The sequence below is a fragment of the Teleopsis dalmanni genome, chromosome 1 (genome assembly GCF_002237135.1).
Source record: "Teleopsis dalmanni isolate 2A chromosome 1, ASM223713v2, whole genome shotgun sequence".
NCBI classification, from domain to species: domain Eukaryota; kingdom Metazoa; phylum Arthropoda; class Insecta; order Diptera; family Diopsidae; genus Teleopsis; species Teleopsis dalmanni.
The window spans coordinates 173,592,418-173,611,645 of NC_051846.1; the positions used below are offsets into that span (position 1 = coordinate 173,592,418).

The 19,228-nt window shown below is 30.1% G+C and overlaps 1 protein-coding gene across 1 annotated transcript in view; it reads right to left on the bottom strand.

The window, feature by feature from the left end:
• Nucleotides 1–2,203: 2,203 nt before the first annotated feature.
• The window catches only part of LOC119670218 (small G protein signaling modulator 1), a 23,769-nt gene continuing 6,744 nt past the window's right edge, over nucleotides 2,204–19,228 (bottom strand). Inside the window, exons 2-13 of the mRNA XM_038080391.1 lie at nucleotides 7,911–8,310; nucleotides 7,636–7,855; nucleotides 5,170–5,887; nucleotides 4,969–5,105; nucleotides 4,735–4,894; nucleotides 4,511–4,670; nucleotides 3,958–4,454; nucleotides 3,503–3,837; nucleotides 3,302–3,426; nucleotides 3,070–3,249; nucleotides 2,388–2,665; nucleotides 2,204–2,314 (exon numbers count right to left, since the gene is read on the bottom strand). Of these exons, the coding sequence (XP_037936319.1) occupies nucleotides 2,226–2,314; nucleotides 2,388–2,665; nucleotides 3,070–3,249; nucleotides 3,302–3,426; nucleotides 3,503–3,837; nucleotides 3,958–4,454; nucleotides 4,511–4,670; nucleotides 4,735–4,894; nucleotides 4,969–5,105; nucleotides 5,170–5,887; nucleotides 7,636–7,855; nucleotides 7,911–8,310 (3,299 nt within the window). The 3' untranslated portion in view covers nucleotides 2,204–2,225. The remainder of the gene's footprint in view (nucleotides 2,315–2,387; nucleotides 2,666–3,069; nucleotides 3,250–3,301; nucleotides 3,427–3,502; nucleotides 3,838–3,957; nucleotides 4,455–4,510; nucleotides 4,671–4,734; nucleotides 4,895–4,968; nucleotides 5,106–5,169; nucleotides 5,888–7,635; nucleotides 7,856–7,910; nucleotides 8,311–19,228) is intronic.

Genomic DNA, 19,228 nt, shown 5'->3' on the forward strand with positions numbered 1-19,228 from the left:
TTACTGCGAATTCAGAAACAACCCCATTCCACAAATGTGGAACAGAACCAACCAACTCTTTAAAAATGCTCAAAATTTCTACATCTTGATAAAAAAAAAACAAATGAAAGAATCCGTACCCCGCTACTATGCTTCAAAGCCTTATCAAAACCTGGAAAAAGAAATGAGAGAGATTATAACTGTGAACAGTTGACCAAACAAACACATCACAAAGTGATTGGTCGAGCTTTCATGAAGGGTCGCCTAGATGTTTAATACCTTTATGGTGATAAAAGTATCAAACAAAATAATTTTATTGTTTATCACGTATCTGTGCTTTCTATTCTATTAATACAATGAAAACTCTGGACAATTATTTTCACCTGAAAAATTTAGTGTTCCCGTTAATGACAGTTTATTGAAATTTCGCTGTATATATTTGCAGTAATTATGTCATATTACGGGTTAATTATTTGGTTTTAAAAGATTTTATTTTAACTAATATTTCGATTATAATCTATAGTCATCATAGTACCCGAAACATCGTAAGAGTACTATCATGATTATAGATAATAGGCGAAATATCATCATGGTACTATGATGACTATAGATTACTGTCGAAATATCGGTTATAATAAAATCTTTTAAAAACCGATAAAAAAATTTTTAAAAAGTTTATTATTTAACTATTGACCATTTAGCCCACAAAAAAATAAAATTATTATTAAAATTTTCTGGTCATTAAAACAATAAATTAATTTAACTTAAATAAAATGAGTTCTCTAATATTTTGCGACCATTTCTTTTATTTGTTTTTATTAATTTTATTTGTTATTTATTATAAATATTTCGTAAAGATAGTCATTTAATGAAATATATTTAAATTTTTGCTATGTTAAAGGTACAATTAAGTATTTCTTTATTTGTTCGTATAAATATTTCATTTTTAAACATCTAAACAAAACATATTGTTAAATAATATTTTTCTTTAAGAAAGATACAAGAGAACTTTAATATTATGGATAAGTATTTAAAATATTAAAAAATAAATTTAATAACAAAAATATGTTATTTTATATACATATATAGTATGTGTTATAAATATATTGTATAGACAAATACAATATATAATAAACAGATATGAAATCACTGTTTGGTATTAACAAAATTATCTAAATGATTTGTAAAAATATTCAAGTCTCAAGTTAGTTAAGTTAACACTGAAAAAAAATACATTAAGCCTTAAAAAGGTTTTTTTTTTAAAACAGTCTCTTCTGAAAAAATTGTTTAAACAATAATCAATAAACTAATATTTTATAACTTTCTTTTATATTTACTTTTACTGATACTTTTATAGAGTAAAATTTATTTTAAGTTTATTAAAATTTAAATTTTATTGGTTTTTATTTAATTTCTCAAGATTTTGTTTATTTTAATTTATTTTTTATTTTGTATATAACAATGGTATTAAAAACCTTCAATTTGCAGTAGAATAGTAAATTCATACAAGATATTATATTTAAGTATGTAAATTCCATTGAAAAATTTTATAGTAAAAAGTTTTTGATTTTTGCTTTTTGCTTTATTATAATAAATATAATAAATAAATAAATAAATTCTCAATTTAATTGATATGAAAGCTGTTTAGGATTGTTTTGAAATTTCGTTTAATTGGAACCCATTATTTCTTTACGAATATTCACCACTTTATAAGCAAAGTCAACTAAATTTCTCGGTGAATAATTCGAGCCTATAAACAATATTAAAAATATTTTTAGAATATATATACATAAATACACAAATGTATGTATATGCATATATGTATACAGAATTTCTATGAAATTTTTTAGACACATTTTATTTTGATAAATTTTCTCTATATAGTATAACATTAATATATATTATTGATCTATTTAATATATATAAAATTGAAATTTTTTTTTTATAACAGTTTGTATAATTTTTGTTAAAATACTTCAAAATATTTTTGCATTTATAAATTTAAGTATAATATACATATTTTTTTTAAATACATATGTAAATAAATAGTTTCTTTGATAATTGTTATTTTAATATGCTAATTGTGATTGTTAGTCAAAACGATGTACATAATAAAAATCGTGTTTTTAGATATGGTGGCAAGACCAGGAAGATATTTTATATTGGCATAAACATAAAAACAAGAATTTAAACGTTAAAATTAAAATCTCATACTATAATTATTTATGATTTGTATTATATTTTTTCTACTTATTTTCAATTATCATTTGTAATTGAAGAACCAAGCTGCGTGCCAGTTGTAATACTGCTGTTGCATTATGACGTTCCGCCATTTCTTCAAAAAATGATTACAACGACAGTTTTATTAAAATATAAAATTACTATATATTCAAATACACTCTACATACCATTAAAAAACTTGATAACATCCGTAAAATCCATACTATTCGATAATATAATATCGCGATAAGTTTCTAGTAAAGCCAATGCCAGGAATAGTACAAAATGACTTGAGGCTACATGTCTTGCTGCCCAAATCACTTCCCATGTCGAAAATACATCTTCGTAAATCAATTCTCTTTTAAAATCCAACAAAAACCAACGATAACAAAAGTAGAAATGTGTATAATCGCCATTAGAATCCATTAAATCGTACATTTCGGAGTCCAAAATTTGTATTAGAGATCTATGAAAATATATTAAAATATATTAAAAAAAATGATTATATTTTTTATATAGGAAATAATATACTCGTAGTTTGTAGTATGTTTAATAAATATATATAGAAAACAATATAATTTGTGAGATGTTTAATTAATATTAATGTATAGGAAATATCTTTTGACATGCACAACTTGCACCTCTACCGATCGATCGGTCAGCTGTAGTTTTTCAAAATGATATTACGTAGTTAGTGTGATATAATATGGATAAATATTGTTCATTGTTTCAACAAACAATCAAATTTAAAAATAATAAAGTTTATTTAAAGACTACTTATATAAATTGCAATAAAACGCAAACATTTCTTAATCAGAAGTGTAAAAAACTCTATGGTCTATATCACAATATGACACATTTTAGACGAACCTCATATTTGCAAAATGCATATCCATAGCTCCACCATTTGGAAAATTTTCAATCATGCGTTCCATTAATTTACAAAAGCAACTGTAACTTAAAGATTCGTCGTCGAAAATTACTAAAAGTGGTGCTACCAAATCGCACATGCCCTGCATATAACCAACTTCCAGATGTTCCCAGACATAACTACAATTAAATTATTTTTATTAATGTTTTAAAAAAGTATAGCTAAACTTACGTTGAAATAACATTACGAAGCTTATCCAAATTCTCATTTGCAAAGTACCAATAATTTCGATCACACCTCTGAACATCTTTTTCAATGCGATGCAAATTTAAACCAAATTGTTCCAATAGTTCGCTCTATAAAAATAATCAAATTTTTTACACACAAATATATTTGAATGTTAATTAAATAAGAAGTCTAAAATTGACTTACACTATAAACCCCACCATTTGAGCTGGCTGGTGAAACACATGCAGATTTGGGTTCCTGTAGACCATCAAAAACTTTCTCGCCTATAATGTTGTCATCCATAGCATGCTCCTGCACTGGTGTCATTTGACGACTTCCCGTTTGTGAACTCTGTTCCCAGTTAGCAATATCAACCGAGGCATCTGTTATAATAACTGCCGCTTGAGGTCCACAATTCTGTGCATTTTGCGAAACAGTAACTTGAAAATTATCTGTGTCTACCACTTCCTCATCCAAATTCACTTGTAAATCATCTGCACTTAAATATTCAGGACTCAGCACACCTTTTGAATCCTCAACTGAAATCAAATTTGTAGATATGGATGCATTTAAATTGGTTACATTAAAGCCATTGCCAACTGTTTCATAGGATGAACTGGATGGGGAACTTTTAATACTTTGTGTGGTTTGTTGCATACCTGCATCAGCTCTGAACGTTTCTTCTGTGTCAATTGTTGTAGGTAAATCAGTATTATTGCTATCGCTGCCCGCATCGCAGTTCTCGTTCATTGTACTTTCTTCATCCTCTTCAAGTGCTTCATCAACATGACCAGAATCTGTGCTTACTTTCATTGCACGTGGAATGGGTTTAACCAATAAGTGACCCGTTCCACTCACTGCAGGCGACTGTAGTCGTTGATTTTCATCAAATTCCAAATCACCAGGATCAGAAACATCGGAAATATCTTCAAATACTTCATTTTCGAGCTCAACAGCTTCGAAATCAGCAGCACGCACAGTTTTGTCATTGCCACTATTACTTCCAGAACTAAGCTTGGCGACTGCGCGAGCTGTTTTCTCTTTCTCGCGTTGCTGTACAATGGCATCAACGGCTAACCACTCACTCATTGTGGTTTCATAATAATGTTTACAGGTTTCATCTTGTTTCTGACGTTCCTCAGGAGTCGAACCGAAACTTTTGAAAAAAGGAAATAAATATTATTTTCAATTAATGAAAAATACAAAACTAACCTGTAATGTCCTAACAAGTAAGGCCATATATCTTTTCTTAATTCTGGATCGGTACCACCAAAATAAACTAACCGATAAAACTCAGTGTCATCTGTAACCACACCATTTTCGTTTAGTTTTTCCCACCTTTCCTTAGTCAAGCCGTGTTCATCAGCTTTCACTGAAAAATATAAGAATTATATTTATAATCAAGAAATTCGATTAGAATATGAAGTCAAACTAACTTTCTGGAGTAATTCGTCCATGCACAAGCCCAGATAAATGTGTACGCACAGTTGACAAATGCCTACAGTATGCAAGCCAACCATAAAAGGCTCTGGAAATGATCTGTCGACGCATAGTAGAGCAAACCATCTCGATGCTCGCATTTTGACTTGTCTGTACCTGAAAGTAAATTATATAAATGAATTAAATGAAAACAATATATTATTACGAGTATATACATTTCTGGTTCTTACCAACGGGGTTTCCATTGGATATTGATCAATGGATATACTTTTGCTTGAGCAATCACTGCTACCAGTAGTTGAGCAACTACTTAACTGAGCACGACGTGGTGCGCTACGTACAAAATCAAGAATGGAATGTGCTGCAACTATAAGATATAAACAAAATTGTGTTGTATATAAAATAAAAGACAAAAAATAATCATATCTCACCAAATTCTTCATGTTTACTCTTGCTGACGATGCGGAATACATAATCAATTGGTGTTTCATCCATTGATTCCATAACTGAGGGTAATATGCGCCTGCGCATACTTTTCGGCCATGGAAATATTTTGCCCAAACCACGTTGTGACCACAATGGTGGATCTAATTGTCCGTGTGGCAATAAACCAGTTTCTAGGCAACTTAAAAATTGCTGCATATGTCCTCCTTCTGGAAAATGTATTGGTGGTCGTTGTACACCATCTTGTCCTACCAATATAATTGTACCACCACTATCATCGCCACGATTTTGATGGCAATGCACATAAACAATATCTTCAACATTAATATTAAGCGCATATGCCCAATAGGTTTCTTTATCCTCGTCCTCTTCAGTTTCGTTGTAACCATTCATTAATTGATTCGGTGTCCATTTAATAATTAAGTTTTGTATATTTTGATGAAGACTTAAATAACCTGGCATTGGTGTGCTTACACCAACTGGTAATACTTGCACATTATTTTTACCATACAGTAATGTTGCTCTAGAATTTTGATGTAAGGATTCTACATAATCCTTAGCAACTGTTGCTGAGGCTATTGATTTAAAGGAACTAGTGCTTGCTTCATCCGAGCTAGTGTTAAGACTACGTTTAAAATTAATAATTGATGGTCTTGAGCAAGTTGAGGAAGAACGACGACCTGAACTTATTCGATGACGTTGTACCTATGGTAATAAATATTTTCAAGGGAATGAAAAGTTTTTTATATAAAAGGTTCTATTTAGAGATTAGATTTTTAAAATGAAATAAAAAACATAAAAAACTATGGTGATATAATTTTATATTAATAGCTCAGATTGGACCAATAAATCTCGAAAATATAGTGCAAAAGATGAGAGCAAACCCAGAAAATGATAGTAATATGTGATTCAAGTCCTCAAATTAGACCTACAAAGGGGAATCAGAAACTAAACTAATGAAAAGTGCAGACGCTACGAATATGCGATGAAAAAGTGAAGATCTGAACGCAGATCGAAAATCACAAGAGTATGTGTTATATTCTCTTTTTTCATTGTCAAATTAAATATAGTTATAATTTAGTGAATAGATAATAAAATATTGATTAGTAAGGAAAGAAGTATCTTTTAATTCAATGACGAGGCTATAATAGCATGGCTTAAAATGCCAACATAAAAGAAACCCTCCTCAAAGTAATGCGAAACCGGTCCCAAGGGAAAAAAGGGTTCATCAAAGAGGAGGTGTTTTAGTCCATATACTACATATTAATGTTAGGGATGGTGCATAAAGCATTCTCCACCTCCTCACCACAAACAAAACAAAAAATAAAGGTAGGATTATGATTTTAAGTATAAGTGCTTCTAAAACACTAATCTGGTTGCCCAATTTTGGAGCAGCTGAGCCGCGTTATCGTCAATTATTTTACAAATATTTTTAAATAAGCCAAAGACTCTGAAGTATCTAAATATATCATTGATAATATCCTAATAAAATATTATCCAAAGAGACGAGATCGCACGTTTATGGGGATATATTAAAAACTCTGTTGTCAATAGAAACATTCTTGCGTACTTAAAAACCAACCTCTAAAAAATACTCTTCATTATAATAAATTGAATTTAGTTCAAATGATTATTTGTTAACCCATTTCGGGCCACCATGTGGTTCATCACACGGCTAGCTTTTCTGTGTAACTAATCTTTCAAATATATATTAAACTTTTCTCATTTACTTAAACCTGTCTTTCTTCACGATAAACTATGGAAATTTTACCGTTAAATTTCAAGTCTGAATTTGCCTGATACTTAATGGGTTAAATAAAATGTGAAATATTAGCCATCTAATAATATTCTCTTATTTAGTTACTTATGACTTCATTATTCAAAAGTTGAAATTTTCCTTTGCATGAAACTCGCCAACAGATGGAAAGCACTAAGGTCGTGTGCAACTTCCAAGTTAACGTGGCCCACCTATAATAAAAATAAATCCCTGGAATTGATCAAAAGAGATCCCGTAAACACTGCAAGGCTTATTGCAGTTACTGGTCATTGGTGTATAGGAACTCGCGCAGAGAAACTGCGTATTCCCTATAACTCTCACTGCAGAAGTTGTAGAAACCCGCAGGAGAAAGAAACAATAATACATTTTCTCTGTGAATGCCCAGCTCTAGCATCCAGAAGATATAGGTTCTTGGGAAAATACTTTTGTGATAGTTTGTCAGACTGCTCAATGGTGAAGATGAAAGACCTATTAAAATACCTAAATTCAGTGGGATGGATTTAGTCTCTACTCTTCTATATAGGGTTCTTGCGAGGAAAGTGGTAACAAAACGGCGAAAAATCGCTAATTGAGGTACATTTGAAGTTATCTTATGACCTGCCACTGCAACCAACCAACCAACCTTTGCATGAACTTATCAAATCATCAATAATTCAGTTTCTACTAATACTCTTACCAATTCATCAGCGTGGGGATCAGTCCAATAATGATCTGCAGTTTTGGCACGTGTAAAATCCAATGCACAAGGACCAACTAATAGCGAGCTAAGTATGGAGCCATAATCAGAATCGGCTACTACTGCATCGCGGTCATAGTAAGTGTTGGCATTTGTTACCAGGTACTCAATAATTTTTGCTAAACCCTTTTCGAATAAAGCTAAACGTATCCACAAATATCTATAATACAAAAAAATAATATGTTATTTTTAACATATACTTCACCCTCACTTACTTCATGGAAGCTAAGGACATCAGTGAAGCACTTGCGCTCATCGTTGTCACTGAAGTACTGCTGCTTTTTTTGAGCATCGGAGGACGATTGAAACTTTCACTGCTTGAAGAAGAACGCTTACTCGGATCGCTAGCTTCAATTTCTTGCACTTTCTTACTAATAAATTCAGCTTCTGGACATGATTTTGCTATTTTATGTAAAAGCGCTGTTGTGGAAGATGTTTTAAACAAGCCTAAGGCACGTCTTCGCAGACCATGACTGAGACAGGCTTCGACAGCTGCACACAATTGTGTCACTGAACTGCTTTCTTCATGTATATATTTTTTAGTTACTGCCTCTTCCATAAGCTGTTTCACCTCCTTCTTAACACCAGCTATCAGTCGCTCTTTGTAGTCCGTCTCTGCAAAATTCAAAGGAACTTTTTTTATTTAATATGAAATATAAAAATCCATTACATTTCGGCATATGCCATGATTCGATTACTTAATGCAATAACTTTTTTATGGAAAATGATAAAAAAACCCACAGAATATCTTAGTAGAAAAGTAATATTCGCTGTTGTAATTCAAATCCCATTAAATGTTCGTATTTCAGGTCCCCCAAAGCGCAAACCGCCATAAAAATAAAAGCATAATTTAAATTGCAGTGTAGCATAAAATTATATATATATATATATTTTTTTTTTTTGCTGAGGGTTTCACTAATACATTAATGTCACCGGAATTCTATATGTACGTGCGTGAGTGCGTCATGTACGCATTCACGTGCAGCAACAAGTGCTGCGGCCTGCAGCGTTTGTTATTGCTGCTGCTGCTTTCATCTCACTGCGTACACTAATGAAAATGAAACCGGAGCCAACTTAAATGAATTTTCAACACATTTTCTTTTAACGTTGACAAATTTTCTTCCTGTTGAAAAAGTCTCTTCATTAACACGGTTACCACTGTAACGAACCCACTTTCCCGCTTTCTTAATTGACAACTACTGATTTGCTGCTGTGCGGTATGCCTTGTACGTTTGTGGCTAACATGCGACGCCATCGTGCGATTGACGCCATGTTCACTGCCATTTGGAGACAGTGACGCTAGGTTGGATGCCTTGACTCAAATGCATTTAATTACTGCCACATTTTATTAACTTTCTGTTAGTTTCTGTGCCGGTTTGCAACATATTTCACTCCCTCATTTCTCCTGAAACCAAATTATTACTCCTGAAGTATGCTTACGTTGTGCGGATACGAATAACATGAAATTAAATCCATTGCACAACGCAATATGCTTTGAAGTATTTTCAAAAGTTATAGAATTTTCATTTCAGTTTTGAAACTTTTGCAACTTGAGATTGTTAAGTGCTCAGCTATTCAAACTTAACACGAGTAGAATGTGGCCAAATTGGGTCATAACTTCTGCAAAAGATTTCCGACTTTCGGGTGAGTTATTATTTTCTTATTAAAGAAAGTTTTGAGAAAATAACTACTTTTAAGTTTCGATTTTATTAATTCAGAACTTCTAAAAAAATTTCGAACTTTTTTCATGAAAACCAAATTCAACTAGTTTTAGACTTATTCATTATGGTTTAAAGTTTTATAGATCTGTATGGATTTGACAGTTAATACAAATAAATGATATTTATGGGTAACAAACGATTTCATATTCAAAATTGCTCTAAATTACAATACCAGGTGTACCGGTATGAAGCGAGCGTAAAGATACAAATGTTCCGACAGGGAACCTGTCGGTAATTCTGCTCCATGACAATGCACCTGCACATAAAGCAACCCGGGTTCAGGATGCAATCAAAACACTTGGCTGGGAGCTGCTACCCCACCCGCCGTATTCACTAGACTTGGCTCCTTCCGACTACCATTTGTTTTCATCGATGGGACACGCATTGGCTGAGCGTGACACAAATTGCCAGAAAGGTGGTCAAAATGTGTAGAAAGCAATGGCCAATACTTTGAATAAAATGTGTTTCACTTTCCTATTAATAATTAGTGTTTTATTTTCACCAAAAAACGATCATTTCATACCGGTACACGTGGTATATAATTTAGTGAAAAATCTATACATATAAATAAGTAAGATTATACCGGCGATCCAAAGGGAATCAACTTAGGCCTATTGACGCATTGCGTTAGCGTATAATGGAAAAACTCAAAGCTTAAAACCACCTGGAACATTTGGCGAAGATTAAAATGAAGGTCTTGCGATTAATCAAGATCCTCAAAGTAGGGGCCCCTTAAGGTCCCTATACGCGACCACAGCTATACGCGACATCTCAATAAAAGGATTAGATACCTGCATATGGTTGAGTCTTCTCATCTTTTATTAAAAGTTCATCACAGAAAGAACGTAGTAGTAATTTGCATAACGTTAACAATATGTCCAGATCCGAGTGAAGTCCTAAAGCACCCCTTCTAGCTAGCTCGTCTGCTTTACAATTGCTGAAAATATCCCTATAACCAGGAAATGTTGAGCTACGTCGACATCTCCGACAAACCATCCTATATGTAAATTGGGCTGAAGTCAAGGACTTTGAAGCAGATTGATTGTAAACAGCCTAATTGTAAGCATATATTCCTGTTAAATATTTCATTCACACGCAGACAGGCTTTAGTTTTCCTAATGGTGATAGTTTCAGCTTTTAACAATTATGTTAAATGGATAATGTTGTTTAAAATTCCACAAGACGTTTTAAAAATATTATGAAAGTGTGATAGTCCCGCTTGCAACCAATTTAGTTATGTATCGGATGTTTTTTTTGTTACATAAGAACTATCGACATCGATAACTATGGTTAACTATGGCTGAGAATGTCGAAATGTATTGATATTTCTGGCAACTCATCATGAATCGTTTAGCGTTAGAACAACGCTTTTAAATTGTTTAAGTCTATTTGCGAAGTTAATAGAGCACTTCTTCCATTTAACGGTCAAATAAACAGCCCACTGAGCAAGCAATTCGTACAGTTATTGATCATTTTCGCACAAATTTTATTCTTCTGGATTCAAAACTATCACCAATTGACTGTACAAGCTGGCGGCATAATCCTTATTTTCTTATTTCCTCATAGATCCTTATTTATTTCGAAATGCAGAGAGAGCTGCTGTTACGATGAGTAGCAAGTGCTCTCAAGTCATGCTGACTGAATTTTTATTTCCAAAAATTAATTTATTAAACATCGAAGACATTTGGTTCAAGCCAGACATCTCAACTTATCATACAGCACGCTTAACAATCGATTTATTGCGAAACCTTTCTGACCTTTTAGTCTATGTACGAATCAACACTATTCCTGTAATACCGCAACAGATCATTATTTGAGTTCAAGTGAGCTTCTTGGATACAAAGCCATCACTCTAATCTGACCTAACCTTATCACCAATATTTCGACTATTTCGTTTATAGCGATTTGCAGGGTACTGTAACCTATTTTAATTGTGAAATTAAGGATCCAAATATATCCAGTATTGAAATAATTAAATACCAAAACTTTAAGCTAATAATTTAAGTGGGAAATAAATTTTTTAAAATTTTTTTTTATCTCAATTCCTAACAAATCTCGCACATAAGCGACAACAAATTAAATTTATATTGACTCAGTTCAAATATTTACAATTCGTTTACAAAGAAATAAAGTTCGGGAACGTGACGTTGAATGCACTTCATTTAGAAGATTCTATTTACACATTAAAGTACATAAAACTTAATTTGCAGTGTAGACATTTTCTGCTTTGTCAATTATAGGCAGTTGGTATTGGAATCAGACAGAGTCGCAACTCAAATCTGTTACATGACAGCATTTCACTGCTTCGTCTACTTCGTGCTGAAGCTACGTCATTTTAATAGGATTAATTTCGTGCAAATACTCATTTATTTACGTACATAATCCACTAAAAATTCTACAAATTACATTTGCCAGAGTCTTAAGCAAGAAGTGATATAGCTGTTGCTTCTGTAAAATGGAATAACTGGACAAACATTTTATGTCCTAATGAGATGTGAGGGGAAAGCTCATCAACTCAATTTATGACTGGTATTAAATTTTCCGAAGATTGGTTCAAATGTTGTGAACTAATACCCGTATAGGTTACAAGTTGCCTACTGTCAGCATCAACAACAGAACAACAAGAACAACAAGAACAGCAAGACCAGCATCGACAACGAAGACAGCAATGGCAACGATATCATCAACGTCAACATTATGATTGTTATGTTCATCAACAACAACTTTATTGATGGCAATAATTCCATTTATTTTGCTCAATATACTCGGAGCAACTTACTGAGTCAGCTGTACTTGCCTGATGCTTTTTATGTTCTTTTGTGATTATTACTTTTCGGTGACTGTCTTCCACTCATCCTAATGTTAATCAACTTTACTCAGTAATATCATTTATTTGCACGTTTAATGTGTTTGTATATACAAAAGTATGTTTAATGACAATAATTTGTGGGTCAGAGGACACATTAACGATAGCACCCAACACCTAAAGAAAAATTATAATTGCGTTACTAGTTTATTAACGGCTAAAACGAATTTTTCGGTTTATAAAACAAAGGCATCAGTCTAGCAAAAAGTAAAACAATAAATATACTTGCAACACACAAAAAGAAAATTTTCATAAATTTTTACTTAAGAGTTAATTAAGAGTTAATTAAGAGTTAATTAAGAGTTTCTTAAGAGTTATTTAAGAGTTACTTTAGAGTTACTTAAGTGTTGTTTAAGAATTACTTCAGAGAATTTCACTTAAATCAGCAAAGTTCCATTAACAGAACTAACATTTTTCGTTATGTGTATTTATGTAGTAGTGAAAAGGTTAGTCCTTTGTTTTAATGCCAGACTAAATGGCCTTTCACATTTATTTGGTCTTTATTCCTGCATTGACAGTAGAATGGTCCCATAAAAAGTACAAAAGTCACTAACACGTAAGATTAAACACAGATTGCGAATAGCAAATTTACCGAGCAAAGTAGATTTCTCTAACAAATTTAGCAACAAAGCACAAAGTATGCCCAAGGACCAGAGAGGAGTAATAACCCAATTTCTATGAAAGCTATGTTGCGTTTCTTAATGCAAAGAATTTCTAATAGCAAAGCACTTCATCAGCAATTGTTTCCACAGCGTGTGGACAAAATCGAAGATATTCATTTCCATTTGCTCTAACTTAATTTGATTTTGTACATTGCCAATAGGAAGCCGTTTTAACATGAAAGGAAATTAATTTTGATTTCTCATACAGCATAACAACACAAAATGTCCTTTTTATATCAAATTTATTTATTTTCTCTTATTTATTATTTAGCCTTTATTTTATTATTTATTCATGAATTTCTTTATTTATAAATTTTGCACATTGTTATTTTGTGATTTATTCAGAAAGCATTTTATCAGAAAGCATGTAAAATTATTTATATTATTTAACAAACCTTGAACAAAGTATATTAGTCAATATTACACAAAATATACTCAACGCAAATCAAAACTAAATATAACTTAAATGTCTGAATATAACATATGCATAAAGATCCTTTTTTTAAAAAAATAAAATATATAATATCTCCAGATCGTGAAAAGCTTTGCGATGACGTTTCAGCATCATCACGAATACATGTGAAATGAGGAAAATGTCGAGGAAATTCTTTGAAGCACCTAATGTGAGTCTTCGAAAGTTATTGGAAAGTTAACTGGGGTACCAAAAAATATGGACCAACTACCAACTTCATCTAAAAATTAGGCAAAAAAAATTCTTGCTTGCCATACACTGTAATGGATGACTGAGAAGACTAAGGAACTCATTATTGCAGACTTGTTAAAACTGCCTAGTAAAAATGGAACAAACATCTCATGCTGTTAACTTTCATTTCTCATTACAACGTTTATTTTTTTAGTTCAGATTGGTAATAACATTATAAACTTTGTTGATATATGGTGCAGTCATTACAAAAAGTAAATAAGTAGAACGACATAAAAGTCACCAGATTGAGATATTTAAAGGCATCTTGCGGGACATTTTTAATAAATCTTTGCAGCACTGAACTCTCCAGTCTTTCTTTTTAGTCAAAAATATCATAAAAGTAGTGCGGTATAAAGGTCACCAGAAAACCCGAAAGGCAAAATATATACTTTCAGAAGCGCAAAATCAAAGCAATACTAACTGCAGTACAGAGGGAGTTGTTCCCAATGCATTCATTCTAGATGTTCAACTCAACTAAAATATTAAAAACCAGATAGTTGCGTTGTAGTGTGACATGAAAGCAACCAGATTAAATTACTTAATTGACTCTTGCGGGATATTTTTAACAAATCTTAACAGCACTGAACTCTCCAGTTATAAAAGTTATAAAAGTAGTGCAATATAAAGATAACCAGAAAACCTAAAAACCACAAAATTACAGTTTAAGAAGTGCAAAATAAAAACTATAGTGACTGTAATATTCAAATCAAAAGGAATTGTTTACGGTGCATACATTCCAGATGATCAGATCAGATTGCAATCAGGTTCTAAAACGATTGCAGGCCAGAACTCGACGTGGTTAACTAGAATATGAGAAGCCAAGAAGTTGCTTACAATATAATGAAACAAATGGTATATGAACAAAATAGTAGACCAAAAAAGGATTTATTTTTATCGATCGTCTATCCTATCCTATCCTATTCATCTTCATATCGAAATATAGAAAAATTATTAAAGAATTAAAAAAAAGCTGATTTTACTTTGAGGTCCCAACGATGATTTATATTGAAAAGTCAACCAGACTTGTATTCTTTATACTAGTGTGCTGCTTAATAGATACTTGAAAGGTCTTATTTTAAAAGGTAAAGCGATGAAATTATAACTGATTCTAGTGATATTGCTATGTAGAACTTTTGTGGTACTTAAAAGTGTCATTATAAGTGTTAATTTCCATTGTAATGCAAATTTCTACTTTAATTTTGAATAACTATAACTTGTGGGTCACAATTTGGAACTTAGTCTATTTTTAGGTCATTAACAAAACATTTATATACCATTAGATTGGAATTATTAAAATATATGGGCACTGGCTAGTCGATAATTAATTTCATTTAAAAATTTTAAAAAAGATGATCAAATTTAAGCAGGTTTTCTTTAATTTTAAAATTAGAGTGACTATGTAGTAGCTTGTAGATAGGTGATATATCAAAATCCTCTTTAATATTGAAATATATGTAAATAATAAATTTCCGTAGTCGCATAATACTTTACCCAATAATAAACCAAAATTAGTCAGAATCCCTTTAATATTACATAGTGAAGAGAATGATAACCGCAACATATCATAATAAACTTCAAAAACCATCTTTTGGTTTTTCGATATATTATCATTTCCAGTCAGAATCTCTTTCATATTAGACATTGAAAAAAGTGGTGGCCTTTATATGTCATAATGAACTTTCAAAGCACAAGCAACCTATGCAATTAGTGACATTAACTACAGTATTTTTTGAATCTTGAAAGTGTTCGGAAACAAAGAGTCAAATATGTTAACCTTTCTAAATACTCTCCCTACGTAGGTGGACAGTTGTTGCTTAATACTTAATACTTAAGATTTTAAGTTGATGAGTAAAGCAATAACTTAATTTAATAATAATGGTTAGTTGGTGCTGTATTTAAATATACACTCACACGAACGTTAATGGATAAACTTGTAAGAGTATTTTTCAGAAAATTCGTTTAAGGGCACATTGAGTACCAGTACCAATATGAAAGAATATTCTATACTTTTTTTAGAATACTACGTTGAGAATATAGCATTAACTTGGTAACGCAGGTTATACCTTCTGCCGATTTTGCCGAGTATCCGAATTTTGTTGTTTGTTAACTACTCCTTAAGTAATAGACCTTTTTCAAAAATTTTTTTTTGTTATGTTGGTACACTCTTTCTTGACATATGGTACAAATTTGAGCGCCATCTGTCAATTAGTTTGTTTACAGCAGCTGTTAATGTGAGACTACCTCAAGTGCATTTAGCGATTTTTACTATGGAAAATTCTTGTTGAACGCGATTTTTTGACCAAACACGGCACCACTGTCATCGCTCAGGCAGCATATTCGCCAGATCTGGCGCCGTGCGACGTTTTCCTGTTCCCGAAACTTAAATTGCCCCTTCGTGATAAGCGTTTTGAGTCGATTGAATCGGTAAGAGAGAATTCGCCAAAGGAACTAAAAGGCATACCTGCACGGGCCTACGAAAAGTGTATGGAATATTGGGTTAAGCGTTGGTATATGTGTATCGCTTCAGAAGGAGCATATTTTGAAGGAGATAAAATAAATTTGGAATAAAATTTAAATTTGTGTGTTTTATTTACAAAATCCGGGTACTTTTTGAGCTGGTAAACGTTTCAAAGGGAATTTCTTAAACATGTTTTTTATTTTTTATAGACTGCATTTAAAGATTATTCATTGAAAAATTAAATTTATTAAAAAAGATAGCTATAGTTATATATTATACTAATGTATGTTTTTTTGTATATTATATTTACAGCAAAGTTTTTGAAAAAAAATTATACTGGTTAATAGTGATACTCAAGTAGTAATAGAATGATTTTTGTTATTATTAATTTTAACTTATTTAAATATTCTTTTTTTGTTGTCCATCAATATAGAAAAATAAAGAATATTTATTTGTATATTTAATTTACATCCAAAACAAACGAGTTTAGGTTTGAAATATATACGTGATGAGAATGTCATTGAACCCTGTATATTGACATAGCCGCAGAATCACAAAACATAAACAACAATCGCTAAAAAAAATAACTGTGAAAATAATATATTGAAATTGTGCACTTAACCGCGTTACATGGGATCCCCAAGTGTGTCGTCTGCACCGAAGGATACCAAATCAGCACGGCACAAAATTATTTTTTTGATGAAACTTCTTTCCGTTGCTTATTTGCATTACTGGAAATTGTTTACTCACGTTTGTTAATGTGGTTGTGCATGCCTTTTAGGTAAATAAACCAACTTTCATTTAAAAAAAATCAATTTCATGGTTGAGTTCAATATGCCACCCCTTTAACTCCCACTCAATTTAATAAACTGATGAAAACAAAAATATTAACGAAACTAGAACGCAATTTGATTCTCATTTTGTCGCCTTATCAAAGCCACATACCTACATATAATATTATTGGAAGTTACCTATTGTTTTGATTCAGCTGATAACCCACTTTTTGGTTAATCACTGGTTTTTGTTATTATATTTTGAGTGAAAAATTGAATTTGTGGGTTTGTGGTTGTATCGAAGTAAAATAGGAGAATTTTTTATTCATATAAAAACAATCAAATTTCTAATATATGTTATTGATATAACAAATAATATAAAACCAATTGAGAAATGAAAATTTGTCATTTGAAATGATAATTTCTTAATATAATTACTTAATATAATAACTTGACGATAATGTAATAGAAAGACAAAGATCCCATTTAATAAGACAAACCTGTGGCTTTATACCAATAATTAAGATTAATCTTCATGAAAGCTGCTATAATTATTAAGTTTGATTTATCTAAATTAATGTCATATTACTCAGTAACTCCAAACTCTGGAGTACGCATGCAGAACTCGTGTAATATTTAAAGATGACAGCATCTAAACGATATGTTTCAAAACTTCATGCCATCTCAGTGATTAGTCATTGAATTTCAGTAGTAAATTCCACTACTTTTGGTTTTTACGATGACTTGCTAAATTCATGACTAATGATGTTAAATGATTTTAATTTCCGAATTCTATGATTACTCCAGAAAACTGTTCTATAATATGTTTGTAATATAAACCATTACATTGATAAGAAAGCCATATTATTCTTTTTCTTCTTCTTTTCCTGTTTTTCAATATTCTTTTTCATTCTCTTTAGCATTACAGTCATGCTTGATTATTGCTTTTTTTAAAATTAATAAATTATATTGCTTTTGATCTAATGGTATATCTTTCCAATCAAATGCAACCATTTTATTAAAGTGTTACATGATATTATTAATATCATAGATCCATTTTTATCTCAGGCTGTTTATATTACTTCTATCATTTGATACTCTCGTAAGCGTTTGTGCTGCCATTTGTCATTACCAAAGCTATCTCAAAAGAAATTAAATGTATTTTAATTGATAATATAGTTAGATATATAGATTGATAGATCGATACATATAATAGATAGATCGAGCCTGCAGTTATATTAAATTTTGTAATCTTCTTTCCTATAAACTGGTTTATTTAACATTATTAATATCTGTATTCTATAATATTTAAAATCCATGTCCTCCGTTACGAGCTTGAAATTGAATGCATTTCATTACATTATATCACTCTCACAGACATAATTAATGGATCCTGCTGATGGATTTTTCTCATTTTTTTTAAAACTTTTTTGAACTAATATAAAATACTTATAAGTTTTATTTTAAATTATGTCACATAATTTGATCCCATTTGAAATATATTATCGAAGGGTTAAAGTTTATTTAACTTTTTCTTCATTGTAAAGTATTACAACCGATTTTACAAGTGTCGAATATATGCTATTTATAGCTAAAAAATACTTTAAAAAAAATTATGCTATTATAAATATAAAATAAAATAAATAAAATAAAATAAAATAAAATAATATGAAAACAAAATAAAATAAAATAAAATAAAATAAAATAAAATAAAATAAAATAATATGAAAACAAAATAAAATAAAATAAAATAAAATAAAATAAAATAAAATAAAATAAAGTAAAATAAAATAAAATAAAATAAAATAAAATAAAATAAAATAAAATAAAATAAAATGAAATAGAATAAAATAGAATAAAATAAAATACAATAAAATATAAATAAAATAATAAAATATAAATAATATAAAATATAAATAAAATATAAAAAATATAAAATGTAAATAATATAAAATATAAATAAAATAAAATACAATAAAATAAAATAAAATAAAATACAATAAAATGAAATAAAATAAAATACAATAAAAGAAAATAAAAATGAAATGAAATAAAATAAAACAAAATAAAATAAAATAAAATAAAATAAAATAAAATAAAATACAATAAAATACAACAAAATATAAATATAAATAAAAATAAATAATATATAAATATAAATATAATAAAATATAAATTATATAAAATATAAATAAAATAAAATAAAATTCAATAAAATAAAATGAAACAAAATAAAATACAGTAAAGTAAAATAAAATAAAATACAATAAAGTAAATTAAAATACAATAAAGTAAAATAAAATAAAATATAATAATATACTATAAAATAAATTAGAATAAAATAAAATAA